Below are 20,595 nucleotides of genomic sequence, written 5' to 3'. Positions count from 1 at the left end.
GAGAGCTGAGTGTCTCTGCAGTGCCACTATGCCATCTGCTCAAGGTGGGGAAACAATTATAGTGAGTGTGTGTTGAGTGTCGGGTTTTTATGTGTGTTCTGTATGTGTTGTCTGTTTTTTATCAGTGTGTTTGTGCGTTTGTGTGCTTTCATGTGTTGTTTGTGCTTATGTTTGTGTGTGTGTGTATCGGTGTGTGGACACTGTCTTTATCTCTGCCCACGTCAGTGTGAGGTTCCATACCCCGCCAGACACCATACACTTAAATACTGTCTCCTTCATTATTCTCTCTCTCTCCATTTTCTTTTTACACCTCCCTCTCTTTCTCTTTTCCGGATTGTGTCCACTCAACCCCATGTGCATCTCTCCCTCTCCTCCCTCTCTCTCCCTCTCCCTCTCTCAGCTCTAAGCTCAATTCAGTTCCCCTTCTCTCTCTATCTCCAGCCACCTACCTGTCTCTCTCCCTTTTGCGTTTTCTCTCTTCCACACACCTGTCTCTCTTCACTCCACTCTCTCTCTACCCCCCCACTTCCCCCCACTCTCTCTCACTCACTCACAGCTCCACTCTCTCTCTTTTTCTCCGTATCCCCCCTCCCACTTCCCTCTCTCAGAATCACTGCTCAGTGTGTAGATTAAGAGACACATTACGGCAGCACACTCCCTCCCTCCCTCCCTCTCTCTCTCTCTCTGTCTCTCCCTCTGTTAGTCACACAGTCGCAGTCGCAGCCTCTGCACACACAAGTCCTCTTCTTGGAGCGCGTGCGAGAGAGAGAGAGAGAGAGAGAGAGAGTGAGTGAGTGAGAGAGGGAGGGAGGGAGGAAGGGGACGCTACGGCAGCACTGTACAGTCCTGCCCTGCTATTATCAACAGCGTTTTGTAGACCCTGGGCTTTGACTCTGATCTCGGAGGGGGAACACCAGTAAACAGAGACAGCGAGGGGACGTACAGACGGACAGCGTCCACGCCGTGTCCCCGAGCCACGCAGACGCCCCCCACTGCGCCAACATGCTGGAGAAGCTGCAGTCTGCGCTGAAGACTATGAAGGACTCCAGACGTAATGCCCTTACCTTTCCTCATGCCCAACCGGGGCATCCTTAACCAAACCCACCTTCCAAACCGCTGTGTGTGTGCGTGTGTGTGTGCGTGTGTGTAGGTGTATGTGTATATGTGTGCGTGTGTGTGTACAGTGTGTGTGTGTGTGTGAGTGCTTGTGCCTGTGCGTGCATGTGTGTGTGTGTGTGTCTGTGTTGTATTGTTGATCTTTTTTTAATTGATTCTTGTTTTGTTTTGTTTTGTTTTGTTTTTTGGTTTCAACTGCCTCCCTCCTTTAACAGTCTTTCTTCTTCTGCTGTTTTTTAAATTTGTTTTTAGTTTTTTCCATTTGCTTTTGTGTTTGTTTGTGTGTTGGGTTGGGTTCTGTGAAAATGGCTTTGTAGTGCAAGTGAAATCTGTTGCTGGGACAGAGTGCATGTGTGCTTGTGTGTGTGTGTGTGTGCTTGTGTGTGTGTGTGTGTGTGTGTGTATGAGAGACAGCTGTGTCTGAGTGAGTGTGTTTGTAAGTGTGAATTTGTGTGTTTGAGTATGTGTGTGTGTGTGTTTGAGTGTGTTTGTAAGTGAGTGTTAATGCGACAGATTTCTGTGCCCCACCGCCCCGGCCCTCCCCATTTTTTATCCCTGGCTTTCCTGTTCTCGCTTGTGATTGGTCGCCCAAGTTATGTAACCAATAGAGAATTGCTACGAGTTCATCTTTGCTCTGCTACTTCGATGCTCTTGTGTCCTGCCGGGGGTCTGTGCGAGTCTGTGGCTTTGTGTTTGTCATGGCATTGTGTGCAGTCTGGAATGGGATTTCTCCATTCATTCAGACCTGAACCTGAACCTCAGCACACTAAAGGAGGGCGTGTGTTGCTTTTGTGTCTGTGAGAGAGCCTGTGTGTGTTTGTGTGAGTTTGAGAGAGTGTGTGTGTGTGTAAGTGTAAGTTTGACATCAGGCACGTGCTTTACTCCCCTGGCCAATGTTATTGATCAGGCCAGGATGGGGAGGGGGGCGTCTATTGATCAGTGATCGAAAATCTACTCTAATGCTGGTCTGCCCTGGGAAACTGTACATAGTGGCGCTGGGCCATTATAACACAGCGCTGTCCTATGGGCTCCTCAGAGTTGCTATGGGCTGCACTGGACCATGAGCAGAACCTGGGCCACCATAGGCACCACGCCTGAGAGATACGGATCCAAGTGCATCATTGAATTCCCACGGCATAGTAGAGCCCAGGGCAGTGAAGACCAGGGTAGTAAAGCCCAGGTTCTGCCTGTGTCCGTGGACCTTTCTCCCAGTTCTCCTATGGACGCACCCATTAGTAGTAGTAGTGGTAGTGGTAACCCTAGCACTGTGTGTGTGCGTGTTGCATAGAGTCTGCTCTGGGTCAACAGTGTATTGAGTGTCTTGAATAGAGTTTGCTCTGGGGTCAGCAGTGTGTGTTGTGTTGTATAGAGTCTGCTCTGGAGTCTGCAGTATGTGTGTGTGTGTGTTTTATAGAGACTGCGCTGGCTCTGCGGTGTGTGTGTGTTGTATAGAGTCTGCTCTGGAGTCTGCAGTATGTGTGTGTGTGTGTTTTATAGAGACTGCGCTGGCTCTGCGGTGTGTGTGTGTTGTATAGAGACTGCGCTGGCTCTGCAGTGTGTGTGTGTGTGTGTGTGTGTGTGTGTGTGTGTTGTATAGAGACTGCGCTGGCTCTGCAGTGTGTGTGTGTGTGTGTGTGTGTGTGTGTGTGTTGTATAGAGACTGCGCTGGCTCTGCAGTGTGTGTGTGTGTGTGTGTGTGTGTGTGTTGTATAGAGACTGCGCTGGCTCTGCAGTGTGTGTGTTGTATAGAGTCTGCTCTGGAGTCTGCAGTATTTGTGTGTGTGTGTTGTATAGAGACTGCGCTGGCTCTGCAGTGTGTGTGTGTGTGTGTGAGTGTGTGTGTGTGTTATATAGAGACTGCGCTGGCTCTGCGGTGTGTGTTGTTAAGTTGGCACTGCGCTGGGCTCTGCAGTGAGTCTGGGCCGGTGAACGGGCACGTTACTGCGTCCGCAGCCTCTCAGGTGTGCAGCTGTGCGTGACATCACAGTGTGTGGAGGATGTATGTACAGCAATGTGTTGTTCAGTTGTGTGTGCAGTGTGTCAGGCTGTGGAGGAGGCACACAGGATCTGTGCAGAGCAGGGCCTGCTGAACAGGGTGTCCTGAGACTGCAGGATGTGTGTTTGTGTCCACTGTTTCTCAGTCATTGCTCATTTACTGCTAATTACACAGGTTGTTCTAATGAGTGCGAACGCTCTCTCTGGTGTCGGCTCTGTGTCCTGTGTGTAACTCGAGGCTGTGGGGGCTGAAGGTCATTGCTGGTTCAGACACTGGGTAGTCCCCCCCCCCGTGAGCCAGGCGGCGCAGCAGAGTCAACACAACACCGCGGAGAGAGAGAGGAGAGAGCGTCCGTATTAATCGCTAACTGTTAATGCAGCCGCTGGCCACCTTCGCAGTGTTTACTGATCTGTGATCTGTGGCGAGAGGCCACTGCGGGGTTACGCAACACACAGCTTGTGTTGCTGTTGTGCAATGAATACGGGATCAATGCACAGGGCACAAATAATAACACACACCCACACACAGTGACACAGTCACACACACAAACACAGTGACACACTCTCACACACACACACACACGCACGCACGCACACACACCACTCACAGATCAAAGGCTTTTTAATGAAGTCCACCCAACACAGAAGCCCATTGACTTTGCACTGAATCGCACCTGTGTGCAGCTTTTGATTCACCTGAGGCCCCGAGGGGCCGGCCACTCCCGCTGAGCCGAGAACCGGCCGATCCAGGCTAAACTGGGACTTAAAGGGCATCTGCAATATTATTGTTAGTTGTTGTGTTTGATACAATATACACACATGGCACTGTGATCGGCACCATCCGCTACATATCGGACAGCAAGCACGGTGGTGCGCAGGGGGCATGTCGGAGCCGAGACTTTCCCACACCGGAGCGACTATGAGGCGAGAGATTACAGCGATGGAGGAAAGACACACACACACACACACTGAGGGGATAACAGGGCCCTGTGTTTAGGACAGAGGGCACATTGTGCAGTTTGGGAGTCAGGTATTCACAATCCACTCTCTGGAATGTTGAGTTCCCCGGGGGAGGGAGCGGTTGTGACTCGAGATGGACATGGGTGTAGAGACCCAGATCTGCAGAGAGAGAGTGAGAGATAGAGAGAAAGCACACCCGAGAGAGAGGGAGAGAGAGAGAGAAAGAGAGAGAGGAGGAGGGGGCGGCGGGGCTGCTACACTTAAGACAATGAGAACAGACTTAATGCATTTAATGCCACGATAAAAGATTAAAAAGGGAAATTGGACAGACGCCTAGACTGACAGGCTCTGTGTGCGAAGCCTGTTCAGCGCAGAGTCTGTGTGTGAGGCATGTTCAGCACAGCTCTGTGTTAAGAGGCGTGTTCAGCACAGGGTCCTTGTGTGAGGCCTGTACAGTGCAGCTCTGTGTTAGAGGTGTGTTCAGCACAAGGTCTGTGTGTGAGGGGTGTTCAGCACAGGGGCTGTGTGTGAGGCGTGTTCAGCGCAGAGTCTGTTTGTGAGGCGTGTTCACTGCAGGGTCTGTGTGTGAGGCGTGTTCACTGCAGGGTCTGTGTGTGAGGCCTGTTCATGCTGGGAATAAGCCCCCCAATCTCTGCTGCTGTGTCGTGTTTTGTGGTGTGTTGTGTAGTGTTGTGTACTTGTAGTATGTGGATAGAAATGGTGACTATACACTGGGGCTCCGGTCAGCTCTGTGTAACACAGGGACGTCACTCCTGCCTCTCAGACCGTCTCCTCTCGTCTCATTGCTCTTCTCCCACAAACACGTCACAGAGACACTCACCGGCCAGTGTACTCTCTCTGTCACTCTCTCTCTCTCTCTCTCTGTAAATAGGTCAGAGTAGGGCCAGCTTACTAACAGCTGGGCCTTTGGGTCTAATGGAACGGCAAATATTGATCATACCGCCGGGACCGGCTCAGGGAGCGAGAGCGAGGGCACGAGAGAGAGAGAGAGAGAGAGAGAGAGAGAGAATGAAAGGAGGGTGGGCGGGAGTAACCGGGGCAAGGTGCTGGTTCACACTGGGCCGACGAGATTCACACCCAGCTGACCAGATCATGTTGTGGCAACATTGTAATAGAGTGGCTGCAGAACAATGTGTCATCGTGACGATACAGACCTGTCAACACTGCCAACACTGTGAAGTAACGTTACAAAATGACCTTTTATTAAAGCCCGCTGACTCGTACTGACCAATCCGAACCAACCAACACAAGCAAAGCAGACGCTGAGTGTGACCAGTGTGTCTACAGAGAGAGAGGGAGAGAGAGAGGGAGAGAGAGAGAGAGAGAGAGAGAGAGAGGAGAACCAGAGAAACAGAGGAGAACCAGAGAGAGAGGAGAACTAGAGAGAGAAAGGAACCAGAGAGAGAGGGAAGGAAAAACAGAGAAAGAGAGAGTGTTCCTCCGCATTAAGGGCAGAATATGGACTCTGGGACCCACACAGGGATTACACAGTGCTGTACATGTTTCATTGCATAACCTTGTCCCAATCTGCTCTGACCCTCTCTCTCCCTCTCTCCGTGCAAATAGCAGGGATTTGCGGCCAAAGCTGTTGTGATTACACCACTGTTGTTGGTGGAAGTGGGATTTTTCTCATATTATATATGTCCGATAGTGACGATTATACATTGTGTACTTATTTAAATGTTTCTTTATGTTTTTGGTGGGTTGGTTGGTCGGGTTCCGCGTCTTCCCTTCACTGCTGTGCTTTTCTCCTTTTGGGGGGTGGGGGCATTAGGCAAATAGGATAACAACAACTGAATGAGAAGAGATAAAACCCCAGTAATCTTCATGTCCCCCAGGCCCTGGTTTATAGACTGCTGGGAGGGGGCCCAACCGAACTGAGCCGGGGGTGTTTGTTTGGCTGACTCCTTTATTGGCGGTAAATCACATTGGAGGAAAAAAAACGACAGCTTTATTGGCTCGGCAGGAAGTGGGCAGTGGAGACAGTGGGACATGGGGGCTACTGAGCCGGATAGTGGGGTGAAATTTAGGCCCAGAATACAACCAGGGCCTGTTCTCACTGCGCTGCACATTGTGATTGACAGCGTTTTTATGAATTTATGAATTTTATGAATTTAACCCTGTCAGGGCTAGCTGTCACAGTTATATAAAGTACAGAATGACAAGCGTGGCAAGCACTCAGCAGAGTGAGCTGCTGTACAGTCCGACAGGTGTGTGTGGAGTCACAGTGTTCACCCCGGACCATCGCTAGCCCCTCTGCACCTCACTGACCGCACGCACTGCAGCCGGCATTGGGGCTCTGGACAGTTTCCCGATGGAAAACCAGCTCTGCGGGGTCAGTCCGGGTCAGGGTCAGGCCCTTGACCTGTGAGCGCTGACCGCTGCCCTGCTGCTGTCTCTCCATTCGGCCGGCTGTCCTGGCCTGAGCACAGGGGGCCCATTCCAAATTGGTGTGTTGGGGGTGTTGTTTACTACACCTGTTCTGCGTCACAGTGTGTTCTCACTACGTTATTTATGGGATGGTATTGCTCATCTCCTCTCTCTCTCTCTCTCTCTCTCTCGCTCCAGCTGCCTCCCTGTTGCCCCACAAGTTTATCCAGATCCGGAGGGGCAGCCCGGCGGCCCGCAGTGAGCGGCTGCACGCAGGTGACCGGCTGGAGGGTGTGAACGGACAGTCGGTCCTCACTCTGCCGCACCGCGAGCTGGCCGACATCTTCCGCCGCGCCGGGAACACCATCCGCCTGCGCATTGTCCCCCGCAGCAGCACCAGTGAGCGGCCGGACCCTGAGACTGGACTGACCACTTCACTGAGACCCGACACTGACCAGTACACCGAGACTGGACATTGATCACTACACTACACTGAAGCTCACCTAGACACTGACCATTGCACTGAGGCTCAATTGGACACTGACCACTGTACTGAGACTGGACACTGACCACTACACTGAGGCTCAACTGGACACTGACCACTACACTGAGGCTCAACTGGACACTGACCACTGTACTGAGGCTCAACTGGGCACTGTCTCTCTCTCACACACACACATAGACGGTCACTCACTACAGGGTTAAACTGTGTCCTGACCCTGCCCCCATTGTTCACTTTGTTCTCTCTCTCCTGCAGACTCCTCCAGCCTCTCAGAGTCCACGGAGCTCGAGCAGGATGCCCGGGCGCGGAAGGGTCACAGGCCTCGGCCCAAGGTAATGACAGAGCTGTCCGGTCGGTCAGTGTCTCTGTTTGACCCCTTCTGTGTCGGCGCAGTGTCCAGTGAGGTCACTCACTGTGTCGGACCCCCTCTGTCCCTGTGTCTCCCAGCAGGACTCCAGGTTCTACAGTGTGGATCTGGATCGGGGGCCCACGGGCTTCGGGTTCAGCCTCCGGGGGGGCAGCGAGTACAACATGGGCCTCTACGTGCTGGGGCTGATGGAGGGAGGGCCCGCCTCACGCAGCCACAAGATACAGGCAAGACACACAACACACTGCACACAACACACACAACAAAACTCAACCCTGCCCTGTGTGTGTGTGTGTTAATATGCTGTGTGTGTGTTTATACACCGATCAGCCATAACATTATGACCACCTGCCTAATATTGTGTAGGTCCTCCTTTTGCCGCCAAAACAGCCCCGACCCGTCGAGGCATGGACTCCACTAGACCTCTGAAGGTGTGCTGTGGTATCTGGCACCAAGACGTTAGCAGCAGATCCTTAAAGTCCTGTAAGTTGTGAGGTGGGGCCTCCATGGATCGGACTTGTTTGTCCAGCACATCCCACAGATGCTCGATTGGATTGAGATCTGGGGAATTTGGAGGCCAAGTCAACACCTTGAACTCGTGATTCATCAGACCAGGCCACCTTCTTCCATTGCTCCGTGGTCCAGTTCTGATGCTCACGTGTCCATTGTAGGAGCTTTCGGCAGTGGACAGGGGTCAGCATGGGCACCCTGACTGGTCTGCGGCTACGCAGCCCCATACGCAACAAACTGTGATGCACTGTGTGTTCTGACACCTTTCTATCAGAACCAGCATTCAATTTTTCAGCAATTTGAGCTGCAGTAGCTCGTCTGTTGGATCGGACCACACGGGCCAGCCTTCGCTCCCCACGTGCATCAGTGAGCCTTGGCCGCCCATGACCCTGTCGCCGGTTCACCGCTTTTCCTTCCTTGGACCACTTTTGATAGGTACTGACCACTGCAGACCAGGAACACCCCACAAGAGCTGCAGTTCTGGAGATGCTCTGACCCAGTCGTCTAGCCATCACAATTTGGCCCTTGTCAAAGTCGCTCAGATCCTTACGCTGCCCATTTTTCCTGCTTCTGACACATCAACTTTGAGGACAAAATGTTCACTTGCTGCCTAATATATCCCACCCACTGACAGGTGCCATGATAACGAGATTATCGGTGTTATTCACTTCACCTGTCAGGTCATAATGTTATGGCTGATCGGTGTATATTTATGTATGTTATGTGTGTGTTAATGTTGTGTGTGTGTGTTTATATGTTGTGTGTGTGTTTGTTGATGTGTGTGTGTGTTGATATGTTGTCTGTGTTCATATGTTAATATGCTATCTGTGTGTGTTTATGTGCTGGTTTGTGTGTGTTTATATGTTGTGTGTGTGTTTACATGTTGTGTGTTTACATGTTGATGTGTGTGTGTTGATATGTTGTGTGTGTTTATATGTTGTGTGTGTTAATATGCTGTGTGTGTTTACATGCTGTGTGTGTTGATATGTTGTGTGTGCGCTCTCCAGGTCAGTGACCAGCTGGTGGAGATCAATGGCGACAGCACCACGGGGATGACTCACAGCCAGGCCGTGGACCAGATCCGGCGCGGAGGAAACCGGATCCACCTGGTCCTGAAGAGGGGCAACGGATACGTCCCCGATTATGGTGAGAGATGGAGCGGGAGAGAGGGAGGGATGGAGAGAGGGAGGGAGAGAGGAGAGGCTTGGGGAGGACAGGGGAGGGAGGGAGAGAGGGGCAGGGAAGGAGGTATAGGGATGGAGGGAGGGAGGCAGAGAGAAGAGATATGTGGAGGAAGAAGGGGAGGAGGAGAGAGAGGGAGGGGGCGGGGCAGAGAGAGGAATGGAGGGATGGAGGGAGGGAGGCTCAGCTTGGTGTGTCACAAGAATACACTGACTTTTCTTCTGGACCGGACGTCAGTTTATATCACCAGAGATCAGACAGACACTCACACAGACACTGACTGACTCCCGGGAGAGTCGCAAAAGGAGTGGGGGACTGCGCTGTCTCTCTCTCTCCCGCTCCCTTTCTCTTTCTCCCCCTCTCGCTCTCTCTTTCTTGCTCTTACAGATGGGTATCTGGGCATGTATACACTTTGACTCTGTTCCTCCGTTCAGTTCTCTGTTTTGCTCTTTATTTTCTTCTGCCACTAACAAAGTTACTTTATTTCTCATTTTCTTTTGTCTTCTGCCACTTTCTTTCTTTTTCTTTTATCCCTTTATATTTCTGCGGCCTCATCCTGCCTGCTCCCTCCCTCTTCCTCCTTCTCCCTCTATCTCTCTCTCCCTCCCCCTCTCTCTGTGCTGTGCAGTGGAGCTCTCCAGTCTCTCTCTCTGTATGACCAACTCTAAGCTGGGAGAGCCCTGCTTCTATGTCATCGGCCGTACTGAGAATACGCGGTTGGTAATAATTCCTGTTAGTTTGTTTTTTTGTCGTTTATTTCCTCTTCACCTTTTCCTCATTCCTTCTCCATCTTCTTCTTCCTCCTTTTTCTGTTCTCCTCTTCCCCCCTTTTTCTCACAGCACCTCCTTCTCATCAGTCAGTCTGTGCGGCGTTCCTGTCTTAGTGCTGCAGCGTTCACCTCCATTACCTCATCACCGTCACCCGCGGCACCCTAGCCTGGCTGCGGTAAATAGGGGGTCTGAGCGGGGCTGTAGTAACACTGGAGTAGAGTAGTGCTGTTACAGTAGGGACTGTGGTAACAGTGTAGTAGAATAGTGCTGTTACAGTAGGGGCTGTAGTAACAGTGCAGTAGAGTAGTGCTGTTACAATAGGGGGCTGTAGTAATAGTGCAGTAGAGCAGTGCTGTTACAGTAGGGGCTGTAGTAACAGTGCAGTAGAGTAGTGCTGTTACAATAGGGGGCTGTAGTAACAGTGCAGTAGAATAGTGCTGTTACAATAGGGGGCTGTAGTAACAGTGCAGTAGAGTAGTGCTGTTACAATAGGGGGCTGTAGTAATAGTGCAGTAGAGCAGTGCTGTTACAGTAGGGGCTGTAGTAACAGTGCAGTAGAGTAGTGCTGTTACAATAGGGGGCTGTAGTAACAGTGCAGTAGAATAGTGCTGGTACAGTAGGGGTCTGTAGTAACAGTGTAGTAAAATAAGGGCTGTAGTAATGATTGCCCAGTCTCTAGAATGTCCCAGGACTCTGCTGGAGCCCCGCCCCATGGCTGCCATTCTCCATGTTGACCATGTGTGTGTCCGTGTGTGCGGCTGCATCACTGTGTAGCGCGGCTGTGTAGCGCAGCTCTCTGCTGGGATGTGAGGGCTGAGGCTGTGTGTGCGGGGGGGGGGGGGTAAGAGAGCTGTCGACTGTTTTTATTGGGGGGGCATAGAGATACAAAGGGAGACCCAAGAGGTGACAGGATTTGTTCTTACTGGGTCTCCCTCTCCCTCTCCCTCTCCCTCTCCCTCTCCCTCTCCCTCTCCCTCTCTCAGACCGTGAGCCCAGAGGACAGTCGCCCTCCTCCGCCGTGTTTCCCGGGGAGCAGAGTGTGGATTCAGTAGAGGGCGCCGTCAGCCCCGACACTGACCGCCCCCACCACGGCAGTAGGTCAAAGGTCAAGGGCAGTCGGCGGAGAGGGGCGGAGGATGACGAGGAGGAGGAGGAGCGAGAGGAAGGAGAGAAGGGGAGGGGGAGGAGCAGGGGGTGGTGGCGTGTGCGTGGGAGGAGAGGGAGACGGAAAGGGGGAGGAGGCGTGGGTTCTCTGAACTCTCTGGATGGGAGTGTTGGGGGGCAGACAGAGGGGCAGGGCGGCAGCAGCAGGGGTCAGAGGTCACGGGGCAGGGGTGACACTCAGAGTTTACCCCGGGATGCCTTGAGAGGCAGTGAGGACAGCAAGGAGGAGGGAGGAGACGGGGAAAGCAGGAGGGGGAGGGAGAGGGAGAGGCGGGCACGGGGCAGGAGCGAAGGAAGGGGGAGCAGGGGAGGGAGGGAGAGTGGGGAGGAGGAGAAGGAGAGGCAGCAAGGCGAAGAGGAGAGGGAGAGGAGGAGGAGCAGGGGAGGGAGAAGGGAACAGGAGAGGGAGAGGGAGCGGCGGGCACGGGGCAGGAGTGAGGGAAGGGAGAGCAGGGGAGGGAGGGAGAGCAGAGAGGAGGAGAGGGAGAGGCAGCAGGGCAAAGAGGAGAGGGAGAGGAGGAGGAGCAGGGGAGGGAGAAGGGAACAGGAGAGGGAGAGGGAGCGGGGCAAGGCAGAACAGGAGAGGGAGAGGAGGAGGAGCAGGGGAGGCAGGAGGGATCAGGAGAGGGAGAGGGAGCGGGGTGAGGCAGAAGAAGAGAGTGGGAGGAGGGAGAGGGAGAGGGAACGGGACAGGGAGAGGGAGCAGGGCAAGGAGAGCAGGCCCATTCCCAGCGAGAGGCAGCCCAACGCGCCATCCCAGCCAGAGACGGAGAGGCCCCCCCCGGAGACCAGCCCCTTCTCCTTCCTCCTCCGCGCGGACACACGCTCGCCCTCCCCCCCAGAGCCCCGGAGCGCCTGGACCCGAGAGGGGGAGGGCGAGGGCAGCAGCCCAGGGGAGGAGGAGGATGACACCAAGGCGGACGAGGTGCTGGAGCACTGGAGCACGGACCCCCGGCCCGGAGACGCCCCCAGGCCCGGGCGCTGGATCACTCCGAGCCGGGAGAGGCTGCTAACCGTCCTGCAGGCCAGGCCGCTGGCGGGGGGGCGGGGGGCCGTGTGAGAGAGGGACCCCCGAGCCCCTGAGCCCCTGAGCCCCTGGGCCCCTCCGCTCGACTCCGCTCGGCCGTATCGGCGCCGCAGAGACCACCCTCCCTGTGGGGGTCTTCCTTCAGTGCACCAGAAATGAAGCCAATGGATTTTTTTTACAGTTTTTTTAATATACATTTATATATGAAAGGGCTTGTGCTGTACTGAGCTGTACTCCCTCTGCTTTCTCTCCTTTTTCTTTTTCTCTCTCCCGCTCAGCCCCCTCCCTCTCTCTGTCCCTCCTCACCTCCGGGTTGTGGACTCGGCCGCCTCTCTGCTCTCAGCTTTCTTGTTGAACGGGCCTGTGGTCGGTTGTTGTTGTTTGTCTCAATGACTGAGCAGTACAGCGAGCATCGTCTCTTAACCTGACCGTCCACCTCTCAGTACCGCAGTGACAGGTTCTTTTTTACCCATAGCTATGGTGTGTGGCCCCCTGGAGCCTGGTGACTGCCTGTCGGGGCACATCAGGGGTCCGCAGTGATGCCCTTCGGTCTGCTAACCGCCTGCATGTGAAGTGAATGATCGGTGTTTGTCCGGCACAGAAAACACAGCAGAGCTGAGAATGCCTCGCTTTCGATTTTCTCCTTCCGTCTGCATGAACTCTTAAGTACCGCCCCGGGGCTGGTGGGGGCCAGTGGGGGCCAGTGGGAGCAGCTCCGTGCCGTGGCAGGGGTACTGGGGGTGGGGGGCGCTTGTGTGGATGAGAGTTTTTGGACCTGGCTGCGGTGGTGCCCGTGACCGATCTCCACCACAGCCTTCGCACTGATTCGGCACTTCATCACAGCGACACCATCGGTCACTGATTTAGTGTCTCATTCTAGTTTATTTGGTTTATTTATTGGGGGGGGCGTGTCGGCAGCTCCGAATCGGTGAACAACATTAATGAGTGGAGAGGGGCTCGGTGTTGGGGGGCTTTTTGGAACTTTGATCAGTGGGTGTCGTGGGGCTCATTTATTACTCGTTCGTCCGTCGGTGCCAGGAAGGGTCAGCTCTCTCAACGCTGTGTCGCACCTACATATAACCAACTGGCTGAAGACTAGTTATCCAGTTCTGTGTATTTACTGACAGAGACGAGGCTCTACTTGCGGACGTAGCGCAGCGGAGCGGAGGCAGATCCATGGTGTTAGTAAATAGACACGACTGTCTGTTCATCCAGGAGACTCTCGGGCAGCTGCTGTCAACCGGTTGTGATTGAGAGTCGCCGGACGAGGCACGGTGGCCCTGCGGCGCACACCTCTTGCCTCATCGCCATTGTTTCCGCTCCTGAACCAATGCAGTGGAGTCTATGGAATCGTAAGGGAGAAGAGGATGGACAGGAATCATGTGACTGTTTTTTCCTTCCCAGCGTTTGCTTCTCGGGATCGAGGTGTGAATGGTGTCGGGCCGTGCTGTGCTTTGGACAGTCATTCCTGACACACCGGAGACTGCGTTAAGAAGGGATGTGTATATATTTATATGTATATATATATATATATATATATATATATAGATATAGATATATATAGATATACATTAAATATTCCTCTTATTATAAATATGGTTGTACAGAATTGTTTTTTGATTTTGTTAGCATTTTTTTAAGCCTTGAAGTGTATTTGGGGGGGGGGGGGTTAAATACAGAGAACAGAAGGTTAATGAAGGATTTTTATAACTAGAAAACTCGGTGAGCAGAATTGTAATAAAAATAATATGGGAGGGGCAGGGGGGGGACTGGACTGGACTGTTTCTTCAGTTTTGAGCCTGTAAAACTTGCAACTTCTAGGCTCTCACCTGTTTTCTTCTTGGAGAGTCAAATAAATAAACCCAAAAACACATCTGTGGCCTCTGTCTTCATTATTTAATTGGCAATATGGCCACAGGACACTGGACTGTTAAACTGGATGCTATTGGCTGAGCGAGCTGTCAATCAGGTTGGAGTCCAATCCCCACAGAGATGTGCACTTGCCTGGTTAATAAACAAGTATAATAGTTTTGGCAATTTTGTGATAATAATACTAAGATACATATAGTTTACATATTAAAAGAGAAACAATGTGTCTTTATTCCTCGGAAGAAGCAGCAACATTCAACAGCAGCAACAATATAGAGAATCAATGTTTTGTGACGAATGGCAATACGTTTATTGTTTAAAATGTATTTACGTATATATATTTAGATATATAGCGGGTAGCTGCATAAATAGTGCATTATAAATATAATAATCATATGTTAGTTATAACTATTATAAACCTAACTATTATAATAGCTTAATAGTTTTTCCCCGCTCGGACCGGACCACCCAACGCAAAAGACCCCATTTCAGATTTATTGTAATGGAAAAAAACTAATTTCATCCTTTTTAGAAAACTTATTGACCAGATTATGCAAGGAAAAAAACTAAGCTAGTATTTTACAGGTTGTCCAATCAATCCTCAGAGGTATGGAGGTGCATTGAGGGATCTCTGCGCACGCATGCTTTGGGCAATTAGCTCAGCTCGGCAGCCCCCCCCTTCCTCTCCGGGGCAGCACTGTTCACTGCCCCATCACTGGAGAAGCGCCGTCTCTCACGCGTTACACAAGGGCGCCACTAAGTCACTAGATGTCCACAATTCACCGGCTGCACTCGGTGAAATGATCCAGCCAACATGTTTGACTGAATCTGGAAACATCACAACTTGCCTGTGGCTCAGTATTATCGATTTGTGTTCTTATGGACTTATTTAGGCTCTAAATTCATAAGAACATATGAACATAAGAAAGTGTCCAATTGAGAGGAGGCCATTCGCCCCATCCTGCTCGTTTGGTGTCCATTAATAACTAAGTGATCAAGGATCCTATCCAGTATGTTTTTGAATGTTCCCAAATTGTCTCTTCAGCCACATCGCTGGGGAGTTTGTTCAGATTGTGACGCCTCTCTGTGTGAAGAAGTGTCTCCTGTTTTCTGTCTTGAATGCCTTGAAGCCCAATTTCCATTTGTGTCCCCGGGTGCGTGTGTCCCTGCTGATCTGGAAAAGATCCTCTGGTTTGATGTGGTCGATGCCTTTCATGATTTTGAAGACTTGGATCAAGTCCCCACGTAGTCTCCTCTGTTCCAGGGTGAAAAGGTTCAGGTCCTCAGTCTCTCAGTAGGACGTTCCCTTCAGACCTGGAATAAGTCTGGTTGCTCTCCTCTGAACTTCCCCTAGAGCAGCGATATCTTTCTTGAAGTGTGGAGCCCAGAACTGTCCACAGTATCCAGATGAGCTCTAACTAGTGCATTGTACAGTCTGGACATCACTGCCCTTGTTCTCAGTTCTACACTTTTGACAATATACCCTAGCATTGTGTTTGCCTTTTTTATTGCTTCCCCACACTGTTTGGATGGAGAAAGTGAGGAGTCCACATAGACTCCTAGGTCTTTCTCATGCGTTACTTCATCTAGATCTGTTCCTCCCATAGTTTAATTATAGGGACATTTTTGTTACCTGCATGTATTACCTTGCACTTGTCCACATTGAATTTCATCTGCCAGGTGTCGGCCCACTGAATATTATCTAAGTCCCTTTGAATAGCCTGTGCTGCCGAGATTGTATGTGTGGTTTGTTGTGCGCATAGAAACACTGCAAAACTGCAATCCCACCGAGAACCTGACCCTGTGAACAAGGTGTCCTGAAGGAGCTGCGATTGTAACCTGGCACTAAAGGCGTGTGCTTTGTTCTGTGTGCACGAGAGAGCTGTGACATGAAATACTAACTTGTGTTTCAGGTTTTGGAGCTATAAGTGTTTCCTTTACTTTGGAATTTGCAAAATCAAGAGGAATAAAAATGTTCTGTTATGAACACCCACCTGGCCAACCAGTGTCTTGAAGAGGAACCCCCCAGTGCCCACCCTTCCCAGCCCGTGTATATGACTCCTCTGTCAGCTCTTTTTGCTGACACCCACCCCTAGCAAGAACAATTAGAGGAGTCGGGGAAAAAACACATTGTAGTAATATTGTAAATGATACATTAAGTTCTAAACTAGGAAATTGTTTTAATGCACCATCTTTTCAAAGAACAAAGAGCTTAAAATTCCTGAAATAAAACACAGTACAATCACTTGGTCACAGAACAGAGAGCGGACTTGCCAGGAACACAAGAACTATTCCTGTCAGCCATTAAAGGACACACGTCTCGTGTAAAAATCACTGATGTGTGAGAACTTACCTGTGTCCTATGTTGTGATTGTGCAGGAACTGAAGGCCGAGCAGAACCCAAGCAGCAGGAAAGAGACCAACGACAAAAAAAGCAGAGTCACAATATTTGTCCTCTTTGGTCTGTAAGCTCAGGTTGCACTCAACACGGCCAACACAGCCGATGTCCTGTCAATGCGGGAACTCCAGCAATCTGTCATCAGATCTAAAGGAGAATACAGACACCAAAAACTGTAAATTATGTCCAAGTGCATCTCTTGCATCTGGGGTGAGACAAAAGACAGACAGCACGTGGATATACATTTATAAACGGCTTGGGCTTTCCTGCAGAGTAAATTAAAAAGAAAAATGCAGTGCCTTTGTGTGTAGCATTAAAACATGACTGTTTATTTATCTTTGCTCTGCTTAGAAACCCAGAAGCGTCACTAGAATCAAATTCAAGCCATACCTGTCAGTCTTCACAGGCTACAGTCTCTAGTCATAAAGGACAGACAGAAGACAGATCAGTGTCAGAGGCCGGGCAGCAGCTGAGGGTGGCGGCTGGTGGTGGAAATATATATCCCTCTCCTGATTTCTACGACTCTTCAGTATCTAATAGTCCCTGCAGCCTTGGCCCGATAATTAACCCCTTACCTAGCAATCGCACCTGCCGGTGTAAAAGAAAGTAAAACACCTTCTGTACTTACCAGAGAAAGAAACTTGTTCCTATCAATTGGATTGGGCAAAAACAAGATTATTGTAAAAAAAACAACAACAGTGGCTGTCTTTGTACTTTGTCCAATTAGTATATATAGTATACTAGAATATTCAAAGGTACGAGCTAAATCCTGGAAATCTATTATCTAAACACTGGGAACACATGGGCGGGATTTCTTGACTCCAGGGGCCGGTTGTACTAACAGTACTAACAATTGATTATTGGCTAATTATTATTGTTATTATTATTATTATTATTATTATTATTATTATTAATAATAATAATAATACATTATAATAATTAGCCAATAATCAATTGTATTTATAACGCACTCTTCTCATACCCAGAGAGCTACAGCAAGCAGTCAAAACAGACGAGATCAATCAGGCAACATAGCAGTAGCAACTCAAGAGTATTTTAAAAAAGTGCAACTAAAGAGAGATTAAAAAAGGTGAGTTTCAAGAAATCTCTTAAAGCTGGACTGTAAGGCGCTTCTCAAAGCGTGCGCAGCCGTGGAGCTGCTGCAGTGGCTGTTACCCATCACCCTGAGACTGCAATCTGGCTGCTGGAGAAATACAAGCTTTTACATACAATAACACAACAATATCGCACACAAACTACACCTTAAAGACACAAAAGCAGAATGCACCATTCATCATTATACTGTTTATTTGAAAATGCAAATCTTTGTAAATAATGTAAGTCTCATTTGTGTTGTTTATCTGTGATTTAATCAGACTTGTCTACATTGATAATGTTACTTACTAGTTGCTGAAAGCTGCCGGTTGTGGAAATCCTCCTCCTCCCTATTATCCTTTCTGTTTCGGCTTACTCTCGCTTTGCTCCGCTTGGCCGACAGGAGGGACTGAAGAGGCCCCAAATTCCTCACCCGTACATGAGGTTACTAAAGAGCACATAATGAGACCAGCTTCTACAGGTTTGTACCAGATGCATCTCTCTGCAGACACACAAATTTAGTACAGAACGTTCGTTCTAGTAAAACCACAAGAAGATGGGGAAGTGGGCACACAACCCCCCTTTGCCTGTCTAGACATGCGTTAGATACGTGTGGAATATAAATAACGAAATGGCCACATATGTCTCCATATTTGGGCATAAAATAGAAAACATTGTGTTTAAGCTTAATCAGGAAGATAGTGAGGATCTCATAAGATAGGGAGTTGTCTCCCCCTTATTGGTTCAAACTCACCCTGTCCAGGTTCATTTACCACATACAGTGAGGAAAAAAATATTTGATCCCCTGCTGATTTTGTTTGTTTGCCCACTGACAAAGAAATGATCAGTCTATAATTTTAATGGTAGGTGTATTTTAACAGTGAGAGACAGAATAACAACAAAAAAATCCAGAAAAATGCATTTCAAAAAAGTAATAAATTGATTTGCATGTTAATGAGGGAAATAAGTATTTGATCCCCTATCAATCAGCAAGATTTCTGGCTCCCAGGTGTCTTTTATACAGGTAACGAGCTGAGATTAGGAGCACTCTCTTAAAGGGACTCTCCTAATCTCAGCTCGTTACCTGTATAAAAGACACCTGTCCACAGAAGCAATCAATCAATCAGATTCCAAACTCTCCACCATGGCCAAGACCAAAGAGCTGTCCAAGGATGTCAGGGACAAGATTGTAGACCTACACAAGGCTGGAATGGGCTACAAGACCATCGCCAAGCAGCTTGGTGAGAAGGTGACAACAGTTGGTGCGATTATTCACAAATGGAAGAAACACAAAATAACTGTCAGTCTCCCTCGGTCTGGGGCTCCATGCAAGATCTCACCTCGTGGAGTTTCAATGATCATGAGAACGGTGAGGAATCAGCCCAGAACTACACGGGAGGATCTTGTTAATGATCTCAAGGCAGCTGGGACCATAGTCACCAAGAAAACAATTGGTAACACACTACGCCGTGAAGGACTGAAATCCTGCAGCGCCCGCAAGGTCCCCCTGCTCAAGAAAGCACATGTACAGGCCCGTCTGAAGTTTGCCAATGAACATCTGAATGATTCAGAGGAGAACTGGGTGAAAGTGTTGTGGTCAGATGAGACCAAAATCGAGCTCTTTGGCATCAACTCAACTTGATGTGTTTGGAGGAGGAGGAATGACCCCAAGAACACCATCCCCACCATCAAACATGGAGGTGGACACATTATGCTTTGGGGGTGTTTTTCTGCTAAGGGGACAGGACAACTGCACCGCATCAAAGGGACGATGGACGGGGCCATGTACCGTCAAATCTTGGGTGAGAACCTCCTTCCCTCAGCCAGGGCAATGAAAATGGGTCGTGGATGGGTATTCCAGCATGACAATGACCCAAAACACACAGCCAAGGAAACAAAGGAGTGGCTCAAGAAGAAGCACATTAAGGTCCTGGAGTGGCCTAGCCAGTCTCCAGACCTTAATCCCATAGAAAATCTGTGGAGGAGCTGAAGGTTCGAGTTGCCAAACGTCAACCTCGAAACCTTAATGACTTGGAGAGGATCTGCAAAGAGGAGCGAGACAAAATCCCTCCTGAGATGTGTGCAAACCTGGTGGCCAACTACAAGAAACGTCTGACCTCTGTGATTGCCAACAAGGGTTTTGCCACCAAGTACTAAGTCGAAGGGGTCAAATACTTATTTCCCTCATTAACATGCAAATCAATTTATAACTTTTTTGAAATGCATTTTTCTGGATTTTTTTGTTGTTTTTCTGTCTCTCACTGTTAAAATACACCTACCATTAAAATTATAGACTGATCATTTCTTTGTCAGTGGGCAAACGTACAAAATCAACAGGGGATCAAATACTTTTTTCCCTCACTGTAGATTAAGAGAGACGTAGTTGGGGAAGCCCCGGGATTCCATACAGACGCAATACAAACAGACAGGCTGTTGGAGTAATTGTTTTATACAGATCTGGTTGTGATCTCGAGATATTGTGTTTGTGCTCGGTTTGGGCATTCCCCCAAGCAGGTCTGCGCAGCCTGAGTGTCTGGCGCAGATACTTGTGTGTTTTGCGCCCGGATTAGCTGGTGCAGATATTAGTGTTTGGAATAACTGTTTTATTCTGGATACATTTCCCCCCGCATGTTCTGAGGAAACGGAGATTGTTACAGATCATTTTATTTTGCATTAGACTAGCCCAAACTTGCAGGTTGCGCCTAAGGGTGCAGCAAATAACTGTGGTATGTGCTAAATTTGCCACAAAATAACTGCCAGGCGGATCTCAAAGAGTACTTAAGTGTATTTCGGTCAGATTGTTTAAACCCCCACATAATAGACCTCGTTTTTTTAAAGACAGATATAAAAAGACAGAGAAGTCCATGATATATGATGGATGGACCCGAGAGTGGTCCCCCCAGGAACATCGAGATTTGGTGGAACAAACGAAAGAAAGACAAAATTGAAAAGGCAGTCATTATTCTCTGCCAAGTCAGTAAAAATCAAGAGGATAAAATACAGACCATGACAGCAGTACAACATAAACAGTTGTGTGAATTACGGGCAGAAGTGGAAAGTTTGAAGCTCAAAGTCAAAACTCTAAGAGATAGTGAAACCAAATGTAATAAATGGAGTGAGAAAGTGAAAAGGGTGGGCGTCCGCTGTGCTTCTGCGCTTGGCGCACGCACCTCAGACGACCCGGAGGAATCAGATGATGACGAAAGTGTCGACTGGGACAATTTAGAATGCAAAGCATGGGAATATGA

General features: G+C 49.6%; 1 protein-coding gene across 1 annotated transcript in view; it reads left to right on the top strand.

Annotated features, from left to right (window-relative positions):
- LOC136753985 (membrane-associated guanylate kinase, WW and PDZ domain-containing protein 3) overlaps positions 1–13,808 on the top strand; it is a 58,158-nt gene extending 44,350 nt beyond the window's left edge. The window contains exons 11-15 of the mRNA XM_066710363.1: positions 6,661–6,861; positions 7,220–7,296; positions 7,412–7,558; positions 8,849–8,987; positions 10,778–13,808. Coding sequence (XP_066566460.1) covers positions 6,661–6,861; positions 7,220–7,296; positions 7,412–7,558; positions 8,849–8,987; positions 10,778–12,018 — 1,805 coding nt within the window. The 3' untranslated portion in view covers positions 12,019–13,808. The remainder of the gene's footprint in view (positions 1–6,660; positions 6,862–7,219; positions 7,297–7,411; positions 7,559–8,848; positions 8,988–10,777) is intronic.
- The last annotated feature ends 6,787 nt before the right edge of the window (positions 13,809–20,595 follow it).

This window comes from Amia ocellicauda, chromosome 7 (genome assembly GCF_036373705.1).
Source record: "Amia ocellicauda isolate fAmiCal2 chromosome 7, fAmiCal2.hap1, whole genome shotgun sequence".
NCBI classification, from domain to species: Eukaryota; Metazoa; Chordata; class Actinopteri; order Amiiformes; family Amiidae; genus Amia; species Amia ocellicauda.
Note: the sequence above shows the minus strand (reverse complement) of the source record. Positions and strands in the feature narration are given on the sequence as shown.